Source organism: Amphiprion ocellaris, chromosome 1 (assembly GCF_022539595.1).
Source record: "Amphiprion ocellaris isolate individual 3 ecotype Okinawa chromosome 1, ASM2253959v1, whole genome shotgun sequence".
Lineage (NCBI taxonomy): Eukaryota > Metazoa > Chordata > Actinopteri > Pomacentridae > Amphiprion > Amphiprion ocellaris.
Window position 1 is genome coordinate 31,897,478 of NC_072766.1, and position 23,254 is coordinate 31,920,731.

At 38.2% G+C, this 23,254-nt stretch overlaps 1 protein-coding gene across 3 annotated transcripts in view; it reads right to left on the reverse strand.

Annotated features, from left to right (window-relative positions):
- Positions 1–23,254, reverse strand: part of LOC111563323 (multiple C2 and transmembrane domain-containing protein 2-like) — a 47,813-nt gene that overhangs the window by 20,444 nt on the left and 4,115 nt on the right. For 2 of the 3 annotated variants that reach the window (XM_023262356.3, XM_035944506.2), the window contains exons 2-7: positions 15,924–16,518; positions 9,110–9,227; positions 5,727–5,869; positions 5,173–5,249; positions 3,007–3,121; positions 2,810–2,842 (exon numbers count right to left, since the gene is read on the reverse strand). In XM_023262356.3, coding sequence (XP_023118124.2) covers positions 2,810–2,842; positions 3,007–3,121; positions 5,173–5,249; positions 5,727–5,869; positions 9,110–9,227; positions 15,924–16,469 — 1,032 coding nt within the window. In that variant the 5' untranslated portion in view covers positions 16,470–16,518. The remainder of the gene's footprint in view (positions 1–2,809; positions 2,843–3,006; positions 3,122–5,172; positions 5,250–5,726; positions 5,870–9,109; positions 9,228–15,923; positions 16,519–23,254) is intronic. The other variant, XM_023262358.3, reaches the window with a different exon arrangement.

A 23,254-nucleotide genomic window follows, 5' to 3' on the forward strand; every position in this document is an offset into this window, starting at 1 on the left:
TTAAAATATGATACAGTCCTCAAAAATGACACCTTAAATACAAATGCATCCTATAAATGAATCAGAGGGGCCATTGCAGTGTCTGATTGTACATTATAAAATAAAAATAATGTTAGACAAAAAATACAGCACTCTATTGTACACAGTACAGTATGCAAATATTTACACCACGTCTGCATCAATTCTTTCAGCCTGGTCAGACCACAGGACCTCATCAACATCACAAGCTATGTTTTCTCTGGAAAGAAAGACCTGGTGTGTCTGATCCATCCCTGATATGCATCAACAGAAACATCACCACATGCCAAGACCACTGATTGCAAGAGATTTTCCCAAAGTATGGCTGCCGCTCATATACCTTCCACCTCCATGTAGACAAGAATTCTTCTATAGGATTCAGAAAGGGAGAATATGGTGGCAGAAAAACCACAATAACCTGGGGGTTCATACTGAACCATTCCATCCAACCATCAATAGTCCTCTATGAAAACTAACATTGTCCCAGATGTATTCATGTGTATCATCAGAATCCAACTGAAAAACTCTCAGGAACAAACGCACACCAAACAGAGAAAATGTCAGTCATGTACACTTTCTGTAATTTTACCAGCACTTGTGAAGCAGAATTATGCATTAGATTTTTTACAGTATTCTCAGAACATTTCTGACTGCTTGTATTGTTCCAGTATAGACATGTTACTGAAGTGACAAACAACATTTACATACCATGTAAAATAAACCACAGTAAACCTGAAACCATTTACTTTATGCACCATATGTACCATCTACTGACCTTAACAACAGATTGCATTTTAAACAGCTAATACTGTTTCCCAGCAGGTTTTATAGTGTGCAGTTCATTGTTAAAAGTGTTTCAGTTTTGACCTGTTGTGTCTTAATTGTGACAGCAGTGTTGGAACAGTGTCCCAATTCTGCTTCCTAGTGTTCACTTTTTGAAAATGTGTGCTATGAGTGAAAAAGTGTGTTCAAATGAGCAAAAAACGTGTTCAGTCTTTTGCAAAAAAGAGTGCAAGAGTTTTGGAAACTGTGTGCAAACCATGAATAGTGTCCAGAATTTTGACAGCAGAGTCCTGTTTTTGAGAAATGTGTGCAGTCGGTTGGTGGCTGTGTGCAGTGAATGGAATTTAGTGTCTTATCAATTGAGAAAAACTGTAATGCATACATGCATCAACAGACCAGATAACAAAGAAAAGACACTCAAGCACACTGAACAGAACAGGGGTCATACTTCTGTCATCTACACTATAAAGTTTTCAAAAAGGTTGCTACATGCACCAAAGCTGTGCTTTAAACATTACAACAAGCACATTTAGAAGATGGCTAAATGAAACACTATATCCTCTTGAATGAAAATGGAACAACACTAAACCTTCATTTCACTGAGAGATTAGAAAAAGCTTGTAGTAACTACAATGCAGAAAAGCATCTCCCTGCCATACATAATAGGGAGCCTTATTCTAAGGTAATTAGCTGAGCTTACATGAAGACACAATGCTGCACTGAGATAAATTTAGCCCAGATTCAACTAACACAGATCAACCAAACAACTGTGAGAACGTCTGATTCTGTTCTGCATATGCAAAAAAAAAAAAAAAAAAAAAAAAAAATCATGTTTAAACTAACAGGCCGCACTGCATGCACTTGGCAGAGTACAGTAAGTATCTGAAGCAGCAGGACAACATGCACTCAGTGGTCTCTTTATTAGCTACTCCTGTTCAGTAATGCAAACAACTTCCAAACACTGAACGATGTGGCTGAAACCTAATCAATAAACATGCAGAAAGAGTCAACCGTCCTTTGAGATTTATGCACCGCCTAGGACAGTGTGCAGAAAAAAAGCATGCTAAGCAAAAAACATGCATTAAGAAGCTGCTCTGGGTGAAAGCACCTCCTTAATGAGAACACAATGGTCAGATCTATTTAATAGACACCTGGAAATATTCTGTGTTTTTACAATTCTCCCCAAAACCTTTGAAAATACCAAAAGCACCCTCAACCCTGTACCCTGTTGCTTTCTCTCCAGAACCTATTGGTTCTTACTGCCAATATAAATCTTAAAAACATGTTACAAATACATTGTTTCATTAAAATAAAAAATCAAAATTTCTTCTTTTCCGTTTGAATTAAGTAAATTACATTGGTTTGCTCCAACAGACTTACTTCGTCTAGTGTGACATATAGCTTATGGCAGTAAATGGTAGCAAATTGCAGAGGTGGTTGTAGCTGACATTACAGAGTCCGTTTTCCTGACTTCATGACTCTGATGTATTTTCAGTCCTCATACAACATACCTCAGCTTTTACCGTTGACTCTAAATGCAGAAGTTCATTTTTTGTAATGAAAAGGGTAATTTAGAATGTTTGCAGACAACCGATTGTTCCTCATACCAGACAGATAAATCTAGTAAAATGCCAACAAACTTTTTGTCAATTTTCCTTAAGATGTGCTGTGGTCCATTTTCAAAATGTGGTGATTTGCTGCCCTCTTGTGACAAGAGACAAAATTGATTTGGGTCAAGCTCAGTACAGGTACCTGCTAAATTTAAGGAAATCGACAGTCAGTCACTGGATTTTGTTCCATCAATTTGACTAGTCTGACTTGTATCAGAAGGCCAAACCTGAGCATGATGGAATTTTTTTAGAGACCAGACTGAGACAATCTTTAATTGCAGTTTTTTTCCTTGGTGTAAAGAAATCTCTCTTTTACATTTGACAGATATCTGTACAATGTTGACCAAAATAAATGTCCCTTGTTGTCTGTCCAGTGTGTTCCACCCATCATGCCTTACCCTAGTACTTAGTTTTCGTTTCTGAGGCCACTTCTGCCGGCAGGAGCATGCATGTTAGGTGCAAAACAAAATGACACTGTGGTTAGTAAGCCAGAGAATGAAACGTTACAAACATAAATATGTAATAAATCCGGGGCAGAACACGTATCCCTGCTGCTACAAAACATGCAGTGAATAGACATGGGAGCTTGCCATACATTGCTTCTTTTACTCTCTCCATCTCTGAGTGACAGACTCATGTCCACCAGCACGAAGCCCATGTCCTCCTCGAGGCTGTTTGGGTCGTCCAAGGGCAAAGACAGCTCATTGACCCTGAAACAAAGTGAACTTCAGCTTCAATTAAAGTTAAACAGATGTAGATGAGAGATGGGCAGTCATGTGCCATGGAGGATGCAGTATATAGAGAGCAGTTTATTCAGACATAGTCTCACTTTATCAGCCCATTCTGCATGAAATATTATAATTCAGACAAAAAACAACCCTGTGCCTTCACCGAGCAGCGCAACATCCGCCAGCAGTATTCTTCACATGGATACTTAGCAGCTGAATTGTTGCAGAGTTTTGTGGTTAATGTAAGGTGTGGAAGAAGGCACAATAATGTTTAAAAGATACACTGAGTTGTTAATTTATTATCAAGTACACCTGTGGAAACTAAAAAATAATGTAATAATTTACTGAAAATCTAATATTGCTTAGAAATCTAATCAAATTTGCACCTGAAAGGTTTTGCATTACAGGTAAAGTGTGATTACAAACACAAACATCATTGAGTTTTATTACACTTTCAATCAAGTTAAGTGGAAATTTTAATCCATTTTTCGAAAATTATTGCGTTTTTTTAGTACAGACTGTAGGGTTTTAGTGCTACAAACCTTTGCAGTCTAATACAATACAATACAAACAGGTGATGCCATAAATGCTAAGTTTACCATGTTTAATTGGTTGACACATCATATCAGGGGGTGGGGTGGGGGGTGGGATTAATTCATTATAACACTTGTATGCATACTACCTTTCAAAAGTTTGGGGTCACCCAGGCAATTTCATATTTTCCATGAAAACTCACACTTTTATTCATGTGCTAACATAATTGCTCAAGGGTCTTCAAATTATCAGTTAACTATTCAACATGATTAGCTAACAATGTACCATTAGAACACAGGAGTGATGGTTGCTGGAAATGTTCCTCTGTAACCCTATGGAGATATTCCATTAAAAAGCAGCCATTTCCAGCTAGAATAGTCATTTACCACATAACGATGTCTAGACTGTATTTCTGATTCATTTACTGTTATCTTCATTGAAAAAAATGCTTTTCTTTCAAAAATAAGGACATTTCTAAGTGACCCTAAACTATTGAATGTTAGTATACAATGCAAGCCTCGCAAGGTCACAGCTCACATGCTGAAATTAAACTCTACTGTGGAAGCAGCTCTACAGTGAAACTGCCACTCTGCTGTTGAGGTAAGTAATTATGAAGCACACTTTTTAAATTCAATTTCAACCCTTGTAAGCCAAGTGCTTGCTAGACCTATGCGCCACCATAGCTTATAGTGCCGTGAAAAGGTATTTCTCTCAAATTCTTATTTTTTGGCATATTTTCTCCACTTTAATGTTTAAGACCATCAAACAAATGTAAATACCAGAAAAAGATAACCCAAGTAAGCACAAAATGTAGTTTTGAGATGATGATTTTATTTATTATGGAAAAAAAACTATTCAAAGCTACCTGGCCCTGTGTGAAAAAGTAACTGCCCCCTAAACCTAACAACTGGTTGTGATTTCCAGACTGATAGATATCACTTATTTTATTTCTCATCTGTTCTTAAATTTCTTTGGATCACGGCTTTTTGTTGTAGCTTTTTGAGATCTTTTGGCATACTTCTTTTTGTCAGACAGGTTCTATTTTAGTGATTTCTTGATTGAACAGATCTGGAGGTAATCATGCTTGGGTGTGGTCAGTGAAATTGAACTTGCTTTCCAAAAAATGTGTTTGATGATCTTAAACATTTAATTGAGGGAAATATTTAAAAAAAAATAAAAAAAATAAGAATTTGCAAATACCTTTTCACGGCACTGTAGCTTCTATGTCAGCCAAGGAGCTAGAAGCACCACAGGTGTGTACGAGGTAAATTAGAAGAAGCATCTCCATAACACATCCACCAGAGAGCGCCTTTTCGTCAGCCAGCCAGCCAGCCAGGTGGCTAGCCAATGCTGATGAAAAAGCCTTAACCTTATGTCACTCTCAAATACAAATTTGTTGATACTCCAAAAACCCACTATCAGTCAGTTGTATGTAGTACCAGTGCTCACTTCAACGGCTTTCACCACATACTACACTCACAGTTTCTCACCAGACTCACTTGTCAAACTCCAGATTACTCAGGAGGACACTGGCAGAGCCCATGAAGTCATCAGTAGTCAGATCACGGTCATATACCTACATCATGCAAAACACCAAGAGACTGTTAACACAAAGAGCATCATGGAGACAGTTAATGCATCATTTACTAGTTGGCTGTATTACTGCACGGTCTGTGGAAACTCACACAACAACTGTTTTGGAGTGCTGGGAAAGGTTGACAGGCACTGTTCATGGATTTACTTTAATACTACTATGACACAGAGGCAGTCAGTAACACTCAGTGACATTTGAACTTTTGACTAATGCCCCAATTTATGTGTCAACTATTCCTATACAGGTACAAATTAGATTTCCCCTGTAAATGTCTCTTGGGCTGCACTGCCTGAGGTGCAATCATGGTAATTCCTCCACTGCACTGAGTTGCAAAAAATAAAATAAAATTGATAGATGGATATACATATCTATACCCATCTATATCTGATATATATATAAAAAACAGGTGAAAACTATAAAGCCTTAAGAAGAAGCTTCAACCTGAGACAGAGAAGTTACCTTGATGTAAAGTTTCTGATTCAGATCCTTCACAGGTAAAGAGAAGGACTCATTCCATGTAGGGTTGAGGTTTTTATAAACCACTTTGCTTTTGTAGAATGTTTTTCCATCCAATTTGAATTTTACATATGGGTCACTGGTACCTGAAAATGAATGACAAAAATGCAAACATTATTTTCATTATCTAAACTGATGAAACTGGTAGGAGGTTTCGGCAGACGGCAAAATTACATCACCAGGACACAGTTTCTGATGGAGATGTTTTATGGATCATTCCAGAATTGGAGGACATTTGGGCTTCGAAATTTTTGAAAAATAAACCTTCTCTTACAATTTTCTGCTCCATATTCGTCAATAATAGGTAATAAACTATCAAAGGCTTGATTGGCTCAGCTTACACAGCAATGGTACCAGTTTTATTTGTTGTTTGCTAACCCTACTCTAATCACAGTAGCAGGGTTGCTAATCCATGCTAATGTTAGCTTTTTCTCAGGAGTACAAGTTGGATATTTAGCTAGCTGTTACTGCTGATCAAGAGGACAAATTTGCTGATGGAAAAAAGTAAAGCAAACTGTAAAAATAATTTGTTTCATCCTGATAATATGCATAACAGTGTTGCATGAGGTGGAGTGAGAGATTCAATAAAGGCCAATAATGTTATGAAAATATGAAAAATAGAAGAGAGGACATAGCTTTGCTCTACCCATTCTTTTGGAAAACTGTTTGATGATGTTAATTCCAGTGTATCACGTGAGTCACTGTTTTCTTCTTTTTCTACCAGCTAAAAAGATTATGATAACAAGGTTGTGTGCATATTGTGGGACACAGGCTCCATGCATGATAATAATAATTTAAAATATTATGTTGATGAAAAATGTTCCCACAATTACAAAAAAAAAGGAGATTTAAAAGTCGTTTTAACCATTTTACTTGAGATTCAATTTGGTCATGGGGGGGGGGTGTTAATGAGAAAAATATCATTTTAGGGGGAACTCCAAACTTAGTTGGTATTTTTTAAAAATATTTTCCAAACATTCTTTTCTCCTTGTTTTTAAGATTTGGTGTCAGTACAAGTAAATCTACACAACTGCATGCTTTAGTATTTTGCACGTGAATTATTTGAAATTTGATGGGTGGTACGTAAAATGTCCTCCAATTCTGGAATGGCCCTTTTGCAGCTGGGGAACAGGCCATGCTGTAGAGGTTATCTCAGCCTGAAAATAACTGAACTCATTAACCAGACCTTTAAGCAACAGAAGTAATTCCTCCTGTGTTGGTTTGGTCTCTGTGACATTCCCTGTTTGACAGAGGGAATGTCACACCTTCTCCACTCTTTATCCCACCATTGAAGAGCAAGGTTGATTTGTCATCATGACTGACCACAAATGAAACTCCCTCTAACTTCTAGCAGATTTTCATAACAGTCATCAACCCCTGTTTCTTCACTTCGAGTGAAATCTATCAGTTTCAAGTAAAAGGGAGGCCTGACCTTTTCACAATGTCATCTCTGATGTGTCTGTAAGAAGGATGTGGTTTTGTTTTCCTCTCTAACTGATAGGACCACAACTTCCTGAATCAACAACCAATCAGATTTCAGCTTCCACAGTAAAACAGCAAATGAAACCCTTTTGCGTGTGGGTTTATAGGTTTATTATTAACACTGTACCACATGTAGACTGGGAAACATGTAAAGGTAATTTATTATTTATCATTTTTGTTGTGGCTCAGTTAAATAATTGTAATTTCAAAGTCAAGGAAGTCAGTTCTATGACTTTTAGCTATTCTGTCAATCAACCAGGTGAGGGCAGCAGTCTACCAAACAGCTTGTGGACTGATCATGAATTATTTGATAATGCTGCATCACTACGTGAAGATCCCTAATTTCTGGTTGTGCTAAAACAATATGAGCCCTACATTTTAAGCCCATTATACAACAAACTGTAAAGAAACAACTGTCAGCACATGCTTTGAATGCTGTGTACATAACTTGATCAAACTCAAAAACTCAAGGATTAATTTGCACTGCTGTTAGAAGACCTTACAATATTACCAATAATGTGGAGAAACCAAATCCTACTGTGGCTAGATCCCTCCTTTCATTTTCTGTATCATCTTTACACAAGGTGAGATTGTGCAAACACAAGAGGAAAATGGAACCCATATCCATGCCAGGACTGAAAGGCCTACTGTATTGAAAGCTGGGTGTGGCTCCGGCAGGTTCTAATATGCTGTATGGAATTCAGAACTAGCTGTGTCAACCACTGAGTGTCAGGTTAGCTTCACGGCTAACCTGACACTCAGCTGCGTTTGGTGTCCCTGGAGTCAATAACACAGTGCGTAATCGAACAGACATTCACGACCGTCATTAAAGAGTCAAGGCTAAACACACAAACTGAGGTTGGTGCAAACAAAAACACTAAATGTGAGAAAACAGTGGTGGTAGTCTCTGGTAGATTTTTAACATCAGAGCACCCTTTTTAGGGCAAATTCAATTCTAAAAGTGGAGCAGATTTAAGAACTTAGACACATTGTAACATGAGAAGACAACTGGTGGAATAAATTAAAAACGATAGTTGCACTTACTCATCGGGACCAACATGCACACAGAGTATGTCATGATAATGTAGGTGACAAACCGTGAAACCACGTCTACGCACTAAACCCAGCACAAGAGTGAGAGACAGACCAAGGTGAAAAGAAAGAGCACATTACACATAAACCTATACCTGCTGGGAAAAAAAGAAAAAAAATCCTTAGTAGATTTATGATGTAAAAACAATGGCATAAATGAAGCACTGGGTAAATGTATTCCTGGTTTTAGAGCTTGTAAAACTTTTAGGTGCAAGAATTATATGGACGGAAAAAGCTAACCAACTAGCAGGGAAGTAAAAGATTGCAGTTGTCATCAAACAGTCAAACAGTGATCTTCAGAGTGCTAAAGGGATAGTAATGAGATTTATGAAAGAAACAGATATCTACCAACACACTTCTCATTTTCTGCTGTCTTTCCTAACATGCTTAATTATTATTTGCTCCTGCATTGAACAAGGTTCGTTATTCTGACCATTAAGTTGTCCTTTACCTCACATTTTGTCCTGTTGATTTAGTATTGTTTACACAATATCATTGAGAATGTGTGTTTTTTTTTTAATCTTGATATCTGCATACACAACATACTTTTTGTCTGCAGTGCTACTGGACTCAAATGCAGCTGCACGTATAGATCCTATTACCCAGGTACGTAAAATGATCCTCCTATTGTCCGTGTGTCACCTCATTGTATACAGACAGGTGGTGAAGCTGATATGCTGGAAATGTTACTGAGCCATAACCTCACATTATCTGAGTTTTAGCAGTAGCAGAGCTGAGATGAGGATTCTTACCACAGCGGTCTCTGATGACCAGGTTGTGTCCTTCTTTCAGGTTGATGGTGAGCAGAAAGGATCTGGGAGGATCTCTGATGTTCTCCGACACATTCACCGTCTCGTTGCCCATCTCACTCTGGAGACGCACATCAATATATTACCAGTAGTAGGAGCAGCAGGTCAACTGATACATCTAAACTTTCTCTGAAAGTCAACTGTTGTATCTGATTAAAAACATCCATCATAAAAAAATATTACCATCTGATCAGCATGATGGCAAATCAGATGGCTGAGCAGATTCTTTACTTAAGTAAAGAATCTGAATGCTTCTTCACTTAAGTAAAAGAACCAATTCAACAATGCAATAATACTCCATTGCAATTGCCAGCAAATAATAAATATTACCAGAAAAATGTAGTTAAAATTTGAAAGCAAAAGTCCTGGTTTGATCCCTCTGACTGATGTATTGATATACCTGTCATTATCAGGCAGTTAATAGTGAAACATAAGTGTGCAGACAGTATGTTACCATTGTAGCTACTGCAGTTAGAACTAGTTTAAACTACTTTATATTAGAGCAAAGCAGTTTGTGGAAAAGGTCTAATGGGGATTGTTTTAACAGATATTGTGGTTTTGATTTCAGATGCAATATAATTTTTGAGCGTCGGTTTAATACTAAGTTTTCCAAAGATATAAAATGTAATGGAGAATTACCGCATGAGATACCATCAAAAAGATGACTGTCACTCAAGGAGGACTCCATGAATTTGTAAAGCTACTGACACAACAGTTTGTGTTGTATTTTCAAAAGCTTGTTATATTATCTACTGTGTAAAATCTCCATCTTACAACAACCTAGTAACTAAAGCTGTCAGAAAAATGTAGCAGACTAGAAAACAATATTTCCCTCTGACATGTAGCTGAGTGGAAGTAGTACAAAATGCAAAGTACAAGTACCTCAAAGTTGTACTTAAGAACAATACTTGAGCAAATACACTTAGTTACCTTCCACTGGTCCAGACATTTGATGTCATATCAAATCATTTTGCTATATTTGCCTTTGTCTCATTACATTTCAGTATTAAAGTGTAAGTGCAGTGTCACAAAATTCTTGCATCAGGGGTTTAAGAACAGAGGGACTGTTTCTGTTTTTTGAATCATAATATTGTTGCATTACTTGTGGTATTAACATTATTACTGTTGTGACACAATGCCCTAGAAACATAACTGGTTATGAGCTTTAACCACAACATTAAGACATATGATGACGACTTTTTAGTTTTTTTTCTACTTTCACTACTTCATTCTACTCGCTCATTTCAAATCACAGGTTATACGCATGCTGGACTCTTCTACTCATCATTTTTGTACTTTTAACTTGTATTGTTTCTACTGCTTCTAATACATGCTTCTTGAAACAACACACTCAGCTGAAGGGTTTATACTGTTGTATTCTTTGTCAGTCTATACTTGCCGTCTGACGCAATGGATTATTTAATCACTATTAAGCCTCTTCACAAAAACCATGCATCTTTCAGTGAAAAAACTCATGTCGCCTGGAATCACCCGGCTTAGTGTTCCAACCCTGACCGGCCACAAAAGCCAGGATGACACACACTGAACCAAACAGCCCACTATCCCATCATGTCCTGAACAGGGCACAATAATCTGGAATTAAACTTTGACATGAGTCTGTGTCAGAAAAGCACAATGCTGCTGTCTGCATGATACAGAAGACACTATCACAGCCACTGGAAAGAAGCAATCTACTGCAGAGTCCTTCTGACCACAGAGATGTAGCTGAGGATAAACTACTATCAACTACACTCATCTTTTCAGCATGATAGTATAGTTTCTGAGATATGCATTTCAATTAGAATTAAAATATGTTAATTCAGTGACACTGGATCACCTCTCAAATTACCAAATGCCTAAACTGGAGTTTGCACTTACATTTTGGTTGTCCTCGTCCTTTAGCATGTGACCATTGAAATCATGATTATCATACTGCAGAGACAAAGATAAATACTTTTCAAAAACCTATCGTGTGATACCATATGAAGAGGATTTTAAAAGCAAAAACAAAGGCCGAGATAATGAAAAAGTAAAGTCTCAGTCTGCTGATCAGCTAAAGGTCAGGAATTGATCTTTCTTTGGTATTTATACCACAGCACAAATCCTCTGATTAAAAATTCCTATGTCCTGGGGACTGAACAGGGAACCGTAAAATGAAAAAAGGGAATGTGCTTTGCTGCTCTCTCTGTTTGCAGCTCAGAGTAGCTACAATTGGAAGTGTTTTCCTAACTGTAGAATCACAAGAGACTGAACTGATTTCCTTTTACTTTTGAGGAAAAAAATGACAAAAAATAATATGTTTGTTCTTCATAGCTGTTTTGCAAAAATATCGATTACATTATACACAATATACAGATCTTTCAGAACCCTAATGTAGAACATGGTCTAGACATATCACTAGAATAAAGTGCATGTGTTGCTTGACCAAATATATGTCTGAATAATGTCAGTATGCTGGAATGAAGACAAAGCAAGAATATTATCATTTTTAAATTCTCTAATGTGGTTTTAACTTAACTTGCTCCTAAACCCAGTTTAAAATCTTTGGTTTTCTCACTGTGTACAATACATTGTCTCATGTGTACAGCCCTTTACCGGACAGTAAAATCAAGTTACTTTTTTTGACTCGTCTAAAAACTAGATGTTGACAAGGCCAGCAAGACTGAGAGTAGCCAGCTGAGCACCTCAGGGATGCTGTTCTTTGCCTCAGTGGTGCTATATGCTAATGCCCACATGCTAACATGATGATGTTTTGCAAAGGCAATCTTCACCTTGTTTGCCACCTTGGCTTACTGTGTTAGCAAGCAAACATTTGCTAATTAGCACTAAATACAAAGCACAACTGACATCGTAGGGAACAGTTTTATAAGATTTTATAACATATTTGGTTGTAATTTAAAGTACTACAAAAAATACAATTTACCCTGAACAATTATTCATCCTCTGGGCCCCATGGATGACTACAGTAATTTCAAAGCAATCTTTCTAATAACTATTGAAGTATTAAACTAAAGCCTCAGCTGGTAGATACTGAAATATTTCATCAGGTACAGTTGTGAACAGCAGCTGACATACATTTGTAAAGACCATGTATGTCATGGCAGTCTTGAGTTTCCAGTGACCCGAATAACTCTAAATTTTCTATGATGGAATCATTGAAATCTGTATCTCTGTAAAAAAAAAAAATTCATGCATTTATGTTCCTTCATAGATTTACTGCAACAACTGTTACCATAACAAAGATGTGGCAAAATATGATCAGACAACATCCAGTACTTGCTAATGTGGTTCAGCAACACACATATCTGTGGAAAACCAATGTGACCGGCATGTCATTTGCTTGCCCTTCTGCACTGTGGCCACCACCCGTCTCATCAAAACTCCAGCCACAATGAAACCAGGCAAAAATATTTTAAGGAATATGTCTGTATAGGTTCTCAGTCATCCATGTCATGGTAATCATAGGAGCCTCAGTAGAGTGCAAATGGACTTCCCTTTTAGGTTTTTGAAGACAGTTCACCTCTCATCCAAGAGGCTTCTTAGGCTCTAACTGACTGATGGAGAGTTTTAGATATTTATAGTCACTCCGGCTCACCTGGCTAATGGCCCATTGACAACCCATGATTTTGTGTTGGACCATGCACTCGTGAAGTTGTTGTTTAGTTTCACCTATGAACCGTGCTGTCCATGTTGAGGAGGATTTAAGCCTCAATACTGAAGAAGAAAAGCTACACACAAAGACCGCTGTTCACTGTATGATTCCCACCAGCCATTAGAACATAAGCTGTGGGTCACCAGAACCTTACAGTACTGGGCTGAGAATGTTCTTTCCAATCCAGAGGGACCGGAGAAGGAACACACTCACATTGGGAAAGCACTGACGAACTGTGGCTACCCTAACTGGATCTTCATCAAATCAGTGAAAAGATCAGGAAAACAAAGCACCACAGTGAGCAGAGAAGCAAGGAAGAACAGAAGGAACAACAATATCATTCCATAGATAGCTGGAGAATCTAAAAAAAAAAACTTTGGAGAAAGATTTTCTGCATTTCAGACCCAGCAACAATCTGAGACAAAAACTAGTTCACCCCAAGGATAAAACATCAACACACAAGCAGAGCAACAATGTATATGCAGTCCAATGCAGCAAAGAGTTCACAGACTTGTACATAGGAGAGACTAAACAGCTTCACAAGTGAATAGCTCCAAACAGAACAAGGCTCAGAATCCACCTGTATTTGAAGGATAAGGGACACTCCTTTGAGGACAGTAATGTACACATTTTGGATGGAGAAGACAGATGGTTCAAGAGAAGAGTGAAGGAAGCCATCTATGTCAAATTGGAACAGCCATCTCTGAACAGATGAAGAGGTCTGCAACACTACTAGCACCTATAACACTGTGATGAGGTCTCTCACCATCATTAACCTCTAGAGTCACTCCTAACATAGCAGATTCATAGCCTTTGCTGTGTAAACTGGCAGCTTCGTCTCAATGATTGCAGTCATTCCTGTTGTGCCACCTGGTTTCAAAAACCATTCACACCTGGAGACAGGTAAGTCTTGGGTCATCTATGGTCCGTGTGAGCTGGAGTGACTATAAACATCTAAAACTCCCCATCAGTTAGTTAGAACTGAAGAAGCCTCTTGGATGAGAGGTGAAACAGTACAGTCCAGTAGCATTCTTCTGAAGCTCCTATGATTTGAGGGAATGAAAAAGACATCAAAAATAAAAATAATACTTTTACTAACAAAAACTATTAACCATGTCAGAACTTGTGAGTGGTTTCTCTGTTTTGCACCCAGCTGGTGCCAGTATTAGATCTCTGATGTCTTCAAACACAAGTACTTGGTAATATCTCTGACAGTGTATTCGCATTTGTTTGTTGTTTTGTTGTGGTCTCCATTGTAATGCAGATAAAGACAGTGTTCTAGACAGGGCTCTTTAAACAGTCATTAAAACAAGATAGGAAGATTAAAAGTAATCCCACGATTCAGCATTAACAGTTAAAAACTACAGTGACTCAAAGTGAGAAACAGGAATGACAGTTCATCTAGATAGTTGACACCACATGTGATTATTCAACTCTCAGACAGCAAACGCAGCTTGGCAATGTGTCATATTTAGAGGTTTTTCTATGAAAAATTCCTTCCTGTTCAAACCTGGTTAAATGTAGCTCTACACTGCTGCATTCTTTAGAATGGGCGGATCTCTTAAGTGCCTGCCTCAATATGCTCTTTCCTCACCACTCCTTGCTGGCTGCAGCTCAGACATTGTAAAACTACCCCACACTACACAATGGCAAGTTGTAATATTGGAGTATTTAAGCCATAGATGTTCAAACCAGAAACGGATTCTGAAGAAGACTAATGACGACACAAAGTCCCACCTTCAGGTTCACAGGATTGTTTCCTGATTTTTGTGGAGTAAGAAACTGGATTTTTGAGACTGTCATCCGTAAATGCAGTTTAAAGGTGGAAATGCTCAGCCATGTCGTCCACGACATGGTTAAGGCGAAATATATAAGGTAAGGTATAAGGTGAAATAAGTCGTCTACGATTTATTTCACTTTATTTCACCTACCTAACCATATGGACAAGGTTAAAAAAAAACAAAAAAAACTTGATTTCAACAATTGAAGACACTTTCAGTGTTTCACAATTTCTTTTTTGCAGTGAAACTAGTTTTCAAAGAAAATAATGAAACATTTACTTCAATACTCCACATATTTTTTGACAGATTTTCTCCTGCTGCCCTTTATCAACCCTGCAGATCTGTTTGAATATAAAGGTTAGCCATAAAAGCAACTAACAGCTGAATATGTGGGGTAACAGATGTCAAATAAGAGAAATATTTCCATGAATCATATCCAAATCCATCTTAATACTTGTTCAAACTTTTATTATGTATTAAAGAGAGCAGAATCTTAAAATTTTTCAAGACAATGTGAAAATCTTTAGTTCTCAAACACTTATCTAAGCTCTCTGCACCTGATATAACCTGCTGATTAATGATACACCTCATGCCTGAAGAGATAATGTTTAGTCAGTGATAAATTAAGAGATGTATGTCATTATACACTTCCATGAGATGAAACATTTGCTCTGAATGCTTAAATACAGGATGTTTACAGTATATCTTCTAAAAAACTGTCTAATGATGTCTAATTGATCTTTTCTCTTGCACTTGAAACTAAAACATCAATTGTCAAAGAGAAAAGAGTACCAAATGCTAAATGTGACTCTACTAGTTTGGCACTGATACTCAAATCCACATCCTTGTCACTGTTGACAGTGACTGAGTACTAAATCTGATATGAAGGCAGTATAAAAACACAGGCAGAGTTTGCACAGTACTGCAGTCAACTATTGATTTAGGATAGACTTCCAGGTGCACATCCAGCTCCTCCAAGTTAAACTTTGTTCATCCTGTACAAATACACCTGACACCTCAAACTCCGCCAATGTACACTAAAGTAGCCAACATTTTATAAGCACTTTTTGGTTTTACAAGGATGTTAGGGGGAAACAAATACAAACTCATTGTAGTGCCACTTACTGATTGTACAAAGGTATTAACTCCAACATGGAAACATTTAGCTAAGACTTGGAAAGCAAAATGTCTCTCTGGATGCTACTGTCTGAGAAGTTTTAGTCTTTTTTTTTTTTACATTACAGAAAGACCTTTGCCTATGATTCAAGGATTTATTTGTCACAGATTATTCTTTTTATTATTATTTCAAATGCAGTTTGTGTACCTGTGAGCTGTCCTGTGGAACCTCCACAGAAGGGTTGTCTGCGCTGTAGATTGTCATCATCTCCGGCAGGGCCAGCTCTTCGGCCTCCATGCCTTGAACAGGTCTGTTGTATGTATCCACAGAGCTCTTCTCCTCTCCACAGAAACTGTTGAAAGACTCCTGGGAAGAAGCCCAGTCTGTGCAGTCTGCAGGCACTTTCAGTCTGTGTTCATTCCGCCCATCCTCTTCACCAGCTACTCCCATGTTCAGGCCACTCCCACCTCTTACCAGGTGTTTGGCCGGCTTGACAAGTGGTGTGGTGGGGTTGCTGTAGCTGGGAGTGTGGTACTGCTGCAGCTGCGTGGTGGAGGGAACCCGAGCGTACTCTTGCCTCGTGTCCCTCATGTCCCTCATGTCCCTCATGTCGGGGACAGAGGAGCTCATTCGATAGTCCTTCGCGTGATCGGGCTGGAAGGCCTGCTTGCTTGAACTTGTCTTGCCTCGCCGGAGGTGTGGCAGCATCTTCTGCCGGAGATGCCGCAGCACGCCCGGCTTCTTGGAGTCCATGATGGGAGGGAGGTCCAGTCTGTGTCTAAGATGTTGACATCACTGAGAGCTGTTTAGAAAAACACAGAGAGAGGAGTCAATCACCGTCATATATCTAATGCTACGACTGACCAAGCTGCAGTTCATCAATCGCATATTTTAAAACATTCAAAATTAAAATTTTTGTGCCACAGTCCTCTATTGCTGTACAAGTAACAACAACAACATGAATCTGTATGATAAGATGAAAGACAAACCTTGGTTTTGAGTATCCCTCTCATATATAATGACAACCATTAAAACATATTTGCATTTATGTGGAAATCAAAAACTTATATTTTCAAGTCTCTTGAAATAATTTCTCAATAAAGTTACATACCAAAGCCATTTGGGAATAACTAATTCTGTGACCTCTATACATGACATCTGGTCACTGCTCAATGTAGGTACATTCACTGTTAATGATATTCAGTCGAGTGCCTTACAGTAATGTCTGCAACCATTGTCCTTTTACATGAAATATCACCTCCCTTAAACAATGTGATATGTGTGATAATCTAGCCTGCTCAGTTTAAGGAAAATCTGGGAGATGCAATAACATTGTTGGATATTGCAATGATGATATGATTTGCAAAAAATAAATAGATATTGCAGAGTGCATTAACAATACAGTCTATTTGTCTTTCTGCTCACACAGACCCTGAATAGCCCATTTTCAATCCATTATCTATAAACCACTTAATCCTCATGAGGGTCACAGGAGGCTGGAGTCTATCCCAGCTGACTTAGGGTGAAGGCAGGGGACACCTTGGACAGGTCACCAGTTTATCACAGGGCTACACATAGAGACAAACAGCACACTCACATTCACATATTAGAATTACCAATTAACATCAGCATGTTTTTAGACTGAGTGGAGGAAGCCGGACAACCCGGTGAAAACCCGCATGAGAACATGCAAACTCCACACAGAAAGATTCAATTCAATTCAATTTCAATTTATTTATTTATATAGCGCCAATTCCCAGATCCCAGTCCCAGGTCGGGATAGGAACCAGGGATCCTCTAGCTGTGAGGTGATAGTGCTAACCATTGAACCACTGTGCAGCACTCAACTGAACATGGAAATGAAATAAATTTTGTCAAAGATGCATTTATCGAACAGATTGTACATGAATACCCAACCATTTCACCAGAAAATTCTTTGAAATGGGACACTATAACTACAAGAAATCAAAGTTTAATTTCCCCTGCTGCTCCATTAAAAATACTTTCCTCTGAACTCAACAAAACAGCTTTCACATTTTCTTTGCTCTTCTCTCCTTCCTCAGCCACTGCGCCAACTTCGCAGTTACTACCAAACCAAGAGCAATTAATCTGAGGCAAGCTGACGCTGATAAAGTGAAGGTTCATGTGTCCATAGCCTGAACTGATAGATCAGTTGTTTGCATCTATGGTGCGTGTAAAGAAGATGTCTTCATATCACCATGGCAATGAAAACATAATTTATAGGTGAGTGCTAATGGTAACATCAGAATTCATTTCATATTCACAGTAGATCTCTTATTGTTGTTGGAAGAGTAAAAATAAAGCAAAGAATGAGGAAAGAAAGAATGTTGTAACCAAACCACAAAGTGTCTTCTGGAAGGCACTAATTAGCTCATTCTGCTCGAGACATCATCAATTACCAAGTCATTCTTCTTTAGTGATGCCTCACTAAATTCAATTCATCTCAACTAAATTTTATTTATATAGCGCAAATTCACAACACAAGTCATCTCAGGACACTTCATGCAGTAAGGAGACGACTATACAACGTTATTATTGCTATTATAGAGAGATCTAGTCAAGCACTAGTCAAAAGTGGGAAGAAAAACTCACTTAGAACCAGTAGAACCAGGGTCAAGGAAGGCAACTATCTGCCCTAACCAGTTGGGGTAGAGGCATTTTCCCATGAAATCATATCATTTTTGGTGCACTTTGTACTTTGTGAACTATTCACTGTCACTTAAAAAACGAAGCAACACGTAGCAGCTAAATTACAGCAGGTGGAGCAGGAATGAATTGAAATCAATAACTGCAATATTGCAATTGCCCCAAATCAAGAAAAAAAACTGATAATTCACACACAGAAAACCACAGGTGCTATTGACAAACACTGACAAAGGCTTAGTTTTGTTTAACGGTATAGTGCCAATACACTGCAACTTACAGGTAGAGTGGGTAACTTTTACAGATAAAAAAAACGTCTGCTGCATTAAAGCTCTTGTCAAACAGGTTCACATATGGTAGGAAATCCTATGATCAAAAGAGCAGTTTTTGATGCTCCAGATAAATACAGAAGCTCTGCACTCAGAGAAAGACTCACTGTTAAAAAGACAGTGATCTTGGTGAGTAGTGGTATATGTCAAAGTTTGCCATTGAGTTAAAATAGACTGGAAAACCTAATACCAGTGGTGGATAGCTGAATTCACAAACTGAATGGGTAGCCATAGCACCAACAAATGTGTCCCAGCAATGTCCATCACTGTTTAATGCCTATATAAAAACATTTCTTTTGTAGCCTGTATTTGGTTGCGTTTACATTTGCAGCTTGTTTCCGTGGTTGCAGTGTGCTCCTATATTTGCAGTGTGTTATTACTGCACAATACTTTGATCAGATATGCGGCAATATCAATTCACTACTGTAAATTCTGCTGTTTTATCACTCATTTGTTTATTTAGTAACTGGTCCTAATGCAGACTTTATAATACACAATACTTGGCATGTAGCAGATGAAGATTACATCTTTCACAGAGTTCTTATGAATTACAATTATAATAGCAAGCATTCTATTTATGAAAATACCAGGAAACTGTAAACAGGGACATCGAAAGTGCAATTTTTTACCCCCTAACTCCCACTGGAAACGACTTTTATACTACTAAGCATGGTTCAAGGTGACGCTTTACCTTTGTGAACAGTAACTCATAAAAGGTAAAATAAAAGGCAGTAAAAAAATAAAAAGGCACACCTACTACATTCTTTTGGAGCTTCTGCGGTCTGATCATCTTTTATGAAGATTTAGAAGTGTGATGGGAAATGCAAGCTGATAAATGGACCACTAAGACTGGACTGATTTACTCAAATGTTGTACAGCATGTCCCTAAAGTCTGGACACATGCAAAAATACATATTTTCAAGAAGCGAAATTTTTAACAACATTTTTTTTTCAATAGGATTACTAACAAATAACATCCTCAATATGATTTCCATCATTTGTGATGCAAAGGTTAAAAGGGAAAATAAGGACACTTCCTGGTCAATATGTCAGCACAGAACTTGAACTACACACAAATCATTGGTAAAATCACTACCTTTAGGCAGTACAAAGCTTGTACACTCTATGCTGTGTGCTTTTAGTTTAAAATGTTACTGCTGCTTCATTGGTCACATGAAAAGTATTCCGACCAGACATTAGACTCTCCCAATAGTTTAGTCTGACAGGGAGAAAAACTGGTTTTGAGGCGTATGTCAGTAAAGGAGGTGGATAAAAATAATTTCAGCTGTAAATACAATCATAAACCACCTGTCATTCATCAATAGGTTGCCTAGTGCAAAGATGCTGCCTTTAATTGTATGAACACAGAGCTGAAAGACAAAGCAGGCAAAGCATATTTGGTTGTGTCATTAATGCTGCTACAAGACAGAGAGCTACAAGACAAACAGCAGCAGCAGAACATGCCCAGTGTTTCTGACAAACCTGATTTCACAAAGCAAACAGTGTCTTTGTATTGTATAGTATTAATTACAGCCAAAAACCTGCAATGTCATCAGCCAGTAAAGTCCAGAGTAGGAGGAGAGATGGTAGATCACTGAAGAAGAAAAGTATCACGGCCATGAGAGGCCTGACAGTACCCTGGCTGTGGATAAAGTAATGACTTATGGTTTAGAAGAAGTAATTCATCTAAAGTGTAGGAGGTTGATCAAGCCTTGAAAGGTGCTACCAAATCCTACAGGTGTCCCAACTTTTCTTGATTTCTTCCAACCCCCTCTGTCTGCATAAAAGTAGTGTTGGAACACACAGTGGCACCATACCCTTGACGGGATTATCTGAACAGTATTGCACTGCAGAAAGTAGTGTGTTGCTATAAAAATGGTGAGGAAAAGGCCATTAATAATAGAAGAGAGACAGACCATCATAACACTTAAAAATGTAGGTCTTTCCTACAGATTGCCAAAGAAGTCAAGGTGTCAGTGAGTACAGTTTTCTTCACCATCAAAAGGCAACTCAGAAACTGGGGGAAAGTGATGCCCGAACAAGGATTTGTTTGGTGTTCCTAAAAATAGTTTATCAAAAATAGTTAACTAAAACACTATTTACTAAATGGTAGTATAGTTGGGGGATATTTGATTTTAAAGGCTTATTTTGTGAACAGAAGACAAGGTACATGTGTGGTTGATTGTGGCATTTATCTGTCAAAGAGGCTGATCAGGTTACACATCATACACTGCATCCAATATAAATCACTGATTCAAATCAATTCAATTTTATTTATATAGCGGCAATTACAATTCAAATTGTCTCAGGATGCTTTACAGAACCCATATGCCTGAAGTCCCAGAGCAAGCCCTAAGGCAACAGAGGCAAGAAAAACGTCCTTTTAACGGGAAGAAACCTTGAGAAGAACCCGGCTCATATGGGGGAACCCATCTGCCGCTGGCCGGATCTAGTCTAGTAATATTGGACTTATTTAAAATTTGAAGTATTTAGCAACACCAAAATTTGTGTTGTGGTATGTCAGGATTCTTAACATAACACCTGTGCAGATGGTTCAACCCTGACAGTCTAAGTATGTGACATACCAATAGTGAAAGCGATTGTTTTGTTATGACTTTCTATTGTATTTGACTATGTAAGTTTTCAGTTTATTTCTGCAGTTTGACAGGCACAACACTGGAAAAATAATTTAAATAGAAATTAATCTGCTGCTGATTCACATGGGAATTCATGTAAAATCAAGGTGAACAATGAATACACATCACAGATCATCTGTATAGCATTTTCATTGGCTACACTATCGTAATTTAAACTACTGCAGAGTGTGTACAAACAGATATGGGACAGCATTTGATAAATCAGAATCAGATCTTACAGGATATAAATGTTTATGTGGCTTTTGTAACTGAAGGCTGCTGCAAACAGTCTGACTTGACCTTTTTATCTCTGTCCCCTATGCTCTGCTTTCCAGGCGAGGCTCAGTTGATTTCAAACAAGCCTAATTCCTCTTTTCCGGTGCATGACGATAAGCCTGTAGGCATCTACACCCATACCACACAAGACAAATCTGCACTGGTGAGTCAGATGAGCAGCTTAGCTGCACTTTAGCTGAACCTGAGTTTGTTGGTAAGTTTAAGCAACTAAGTTTAGTTTAGCACACGTTTTAAACTTCTAGTTTATCAGAGCCTGCTCTAAACTGCAGCCAAGAGAGTCAGATGATCCAATAATGCCAGATTTGGCTCTGATACACAGCCATCATCAGGATTTTTCTGTGTTGGATTAAAACATGTTCTACTTTACATTTCATTTGGCTTCAAATATCAAGATTCAAAATAATCTAATGTCAGATCATTTCTAAAGCAAAATGTAATGTTTTAATACAGAGAGAACGCACCCTGAAGGAAGCACCAGGCTGATGCCTTAATCTGAAAACAGGAAACTAGGAAGTCATTTAAAACTGTTGCTGCTGTACTGGTCACAGCAGAACAACCAGCTAATGTGCATAACAGCCTATGGGGCTAATAGCCTGCATCTCTTTCACATCAAAACATTTCATTCTGTCGCTACAAAGGAGCAGCTTGCAGTATATTGTGGGATTAAATGGCATTACACCCAACCAACAGAGATCAAAAGAAAGACAGATACTCTACTTCTCTCACATGGGGAAATTCAATTCAAAATTGTGGGGGTGAAATCTCAGCACACACTGACCCCATGGATATTCAAACTATGAAGATGTTGTTATATTGTGTTGTTGTACTGTTGTTTAAGCCAAATTATTTGGTGTAGGTTTGCTGGACAGTGAGTTCTGCCTGACAGTTATTCCCAGCACACTTTTCCACTTTACTCTACAAAGTCTTTGAACAAAGACCATATACATCAATAATTAACTCTGAATAGTCCCAATAACTTTAACAGCCCAGTATTGAGTCACTACTCGACCTAGTAGGATTTGCACAGAGCATCATGGGAGCACGAAGTGATCACAAAAGCCATGTGCACAGTGTCATGTGATTTGACTTAAAAATGGGTTAGAGCCACTGACTGCATGTAATGGGTATAGTTCCAAAACTATGAGTAACAGTCCACTGTTCATAAACAGGGCTGTGCTGTAACTACGTCACAGACATAAAGAACCAGCTGGTCACAAGCTCAGTGGGTCATGATAATCATTTGAACCGCCAGACAGGCAAGTTAACCTGGATGTAGTCTTGCTTAGCTGGCCCATTCTGAAGAACATAATGGTCTAGATGCACCTCACTATAATTCTACTACAGAAGGAAGAAAAAGCTCTGGCTTGTTTGTATTTCTTTAAACCAATCACAGTCGACTTGGGCGGAGCTAACCAACTAATGTGGCTTCAGTGTTCTCTCAAAATAGCACAATAGTGGGAAGAATTGTTTTAGTGGAACATTTGCACATAGAAAGACAAGCACAGCCCTTAAAATAGATAATCCACTGAAAAAAGTATTAGGGCTGCCTTAATGCACGATCCAAATCCTCGACAAAATTTGAATTTTTCAGCATGGTAGGTTGGTGCTTGGA